Source organism: Pteropus vampyrus, unplaced genomic scaffold (genome assembly GCF_000151845.1).
Source record: "Pteropus vampyrus isolate Shadow unplaced genomic scaffold, Pvam_2.0 Scaffold30, whole genome shotgun sequence".
NCBI classification, from domain to species: Eukaryota; Metazoa; Chordata; class Mammalia; order Chiroptera; family Pteropodidae; genus Pteropus; species Pteropus vampyrus.
Window position 1 is genome coordinate 9,791,956 of NW_011888811.1, and position 3,160 is coordinate 9,795,115.

The 3,160-nt window shown below is 40.8% G+C and overlaps 1 protein-coding gene across 1 annotated transcript in view; it reads left to right on the forward strand.

Moving 5' to 3' along the window:
• The first annotated feature begins 1,561 nt into the window (after positions 1-1,561).
• TIMD4 (T cell immunoglobulin and mucin domain containing 4) overlaps positions 1,562-3,160 on the forward strand; it is a 34,215-nt gene continuing 32,616 nt past the window's right edge. Inside the window, exon 1 of the mRNA XM_023528631.1 lies at positions 1,562-1,657. Coding sequence (XP_023384399.1) covers positions 1,600-1,657 — 58 coding nt within the window. The 5' untranslated portion in view covers positions 1,562-1,599. The remainder of the gene's footprint in view (positions 1,658-3,160) is intronic.

Consider the following 3,160-nt stretch of genomic DNA (forward strand, 5'->3'; position numbering starts at 1 on the left):
TGTCTGGTGATCCTTGGGTATGTATTTATATTTAAAATGACACACTAAAAACAAGTTAGGAGAGGTGCATGTATGATCAAGGTGCATGCAAGGTGACTTTACTGATGAGAAATTGGGCGGTATTGTTGGGGGACTCCCGTATATCAATATCTATAAGTATTTTTGGGGGGCCATTCAGTTTTATCCAGATATTAAATGTTGTAGTTTCCTTGGAATAGCATCCCGCAGTTCCGTGGGCATTCAGTGGAAAGATTTTCTCCGAATCCTTCTATTTTCATTCCTTCCCCCTGTTTTCTGGCTTCTCTGAATCCAGAGCCTCACCCAATACTTATATTTTCCGTGTAAGCAATGTTGAATGTTTGGGGTTTGTTTGGTTGCTTACAATCAAATGAAGATTAAAAAAAATCTGGAACATTTGTGCATCCTTAAATTCTCTCTCTGGGGCTGGTTCTGAACTGGTCAGTGATAATAGCTGGTCTCATGGCTGCATCACATTAAGGGTTACGGGTCAAAGGAGAGTCTATTGATTAAGAGCATGGGCTTTGAGATCAGGACGTCTTGACCTTGAGCTGTTTCTTACAACTTCGTAGTTGTGAATATTATTTATGTGACTCTCTTAAGCCTCGGTTTTCTCATCTGTTAAGTGGGAATTATATTATCTATTTCTTAGGGCTATGATAATTAAATAATATATCAGTATTATTTAGAAGAGTGCTTGGCATATAATTAAGCATTTATTAACTAATAATGATGGTTTAAAGCTGTTTTAGAAAACACATCTGGTTGGCAAACATTGATTTGGTTACTCCTCTGATTGGCTCTGTGTTCTTGGATATCTCATTGAAGCCACAGAGTCCAGAAAGGCCATAAATATCTAATTCAAGCCCTAAAATCTGGTTAATGAATTATCTTTTGTGCTCTTCCTTATGAAGTTGCTTCACTAACACGTGATGGAATTGAGCCCAGACCTTGAACTTTTTTGTAATGATCACAGTATATTTCTTCTACTGAACCTCTTTTTCCCTTGCCCAGTAAACTCTAATGGTGTTTTTGGCTTATGTGATAATTGACTGCAGCCCTGCTTTTCTTTCTCCATTATCAGGGCAAGGAGGGCAAGGGTGTGAGTGAGGGAGGACCCAGAATGGGAGCAGAGTCAAATTCCAACTTAATTTTCCTTTGGCCCCTATACGGAATCTATGTGTAAACAGCTACCAGTGGAGAGAGTTAATTACATTTTATTACAAGCTGCCAGCCGGCAGGAGGACCACAGCTCATGCGCAGCTTACACAAGCACATACACACAGGCACAGGTACCGATGCTCGTGCACAGCAGGAGATCCCCCAAATGCATGGAGTACCTGTGCCCACACCATCACCCCACCTATTTATACACACACACTAGTGTCCAGGAGAAAAGTGGTCAGCACATTTTATCATACATCCCAGATTAAGGGAAGCCATTCAGGATGGGGGAAAGGGAAGATTTTGAGGCAAAAAGAGAAATGAAACCAAAATGTCCCGCCCTGTCAGCATTAACTAGAATATAAGATATGGACTTTGGACAGAGAGACAGACTCCTGGGGTCTGCCAAGAGTCAAAATGTCCAAAGGGCCTCTCATTCTCTGGCTGCTGATTGAGCTATGGCAATTTTATCTGAGTAAGTATCTAAACCGTTCCATGCAGGAATCCCTGGGGGGCTTGGCATCCTGCGATGGGTTTCCATGACTGATTGGGCCTCAGCAGAGCAGAAGCCCACTTCATCTCTGCATCCCACCTCCCTCATCCCCACCAGAGTTTCTTCTTTGGAGATTCTCTTTCTTTCTTGTTACACTGGGTTTATCCTGAGACTAGTTTGGGGGGTTGGGGGTGGGGCAATTTGTGTCCATATAAGAAATGACAATTTAAGAAGAAACACAGAGATAAGGAGTCAGATGAAATAGGGGGGAAAATGTCCTCTGCGGATATTATTAGCACAGTCAGAGCCAGGAGAATTTGTTTTGGTGAGAGCTTTTATCATATTTTTTATTTTGCTCTTTATTTTTAGTTTTTCGTTGGCTTTTTGTTTTGTTTTATTTTGCTGGAGTTGAGACTTCAAAATAAGATTTCTCTCTGCACATTGTTTCCAGGTTTTGGACCATGCAAATGTACACATTCAGTTTGGGTCAGTTTAGACTTTCGTATCTCGGTGGTGTAAAGTGCTGTGCTGAGCTGCAGTTGTGTCTCGGTCACTAATGGTTGCCATTGGGAACGTGTCTAAACTGCTCTGGCTCTTCCATGTATGGAATAAGGGACGTAGATAAGACCAGTTTTAACAGTTCATGATTCTAGGACTAGACAATGTCTAATATCCCTTGCAGTTGTAAAAGTCTATAGTTATTTGAGCATGAATCTTGCAAATGTGCTGCATGAGAAAACACCTACATTTCAAAGAAAACAAAGGTGTTCTTTTTACCCCTCAAGCCTCTGTCATGCTGTTCTTTCTGCCTTTTTTCCCTCTCTAACTCCATGCATCCTCAGGTCTCCACCTAAGTCAGGCTTTTCCTGAGCATTCAGGACTGGTTCAGGAGTTTCTGCTGTGAGGGCCTGTCCTTCTGACAAGTCAGAAGACTTGTCACCCTGTAGTAATTGCTCACTGAATTGCTCCTATCCCCAGATACTCTGTAGCATTAATGGAATGAAAGCAATCTCTATCGCTTTCTTTATTAATTTAGTATTATTTTTTTATTAAGTTCATTGGGGTGACATTTGTTAATAACATTGTATAAGTTTCAAGTGTACAATTCCATAATATGTCATCTGTGTATTGCATTGTGTGTTCGCCACCCAAAATCACGTCTCCTTCTGTCACCATGACCCCCTTTACCCTGTCTCCTTCTGTCACCATGACCCCCATTGTCTCCTAACCCCACTTCCCCTCCAGTAACCACCATACTATTATCTGTGTCTATGAGTTTGCTTTGTTTGTTCATTTGTTGCTTCCTGTTTTATATCCCACATATGAGCGAAATCATACAGTTCTTGTCCTTTTCCATCCGATTTATTTTGTTTAGCATGATTCTCTCAAGATCCATCCATGTTGTCAAAAATGGAAATATTTCATCCTGTATTAGGGCTCATACAATATTTTATCTTTCCTGGTTATAATAATTATCTCATTTGT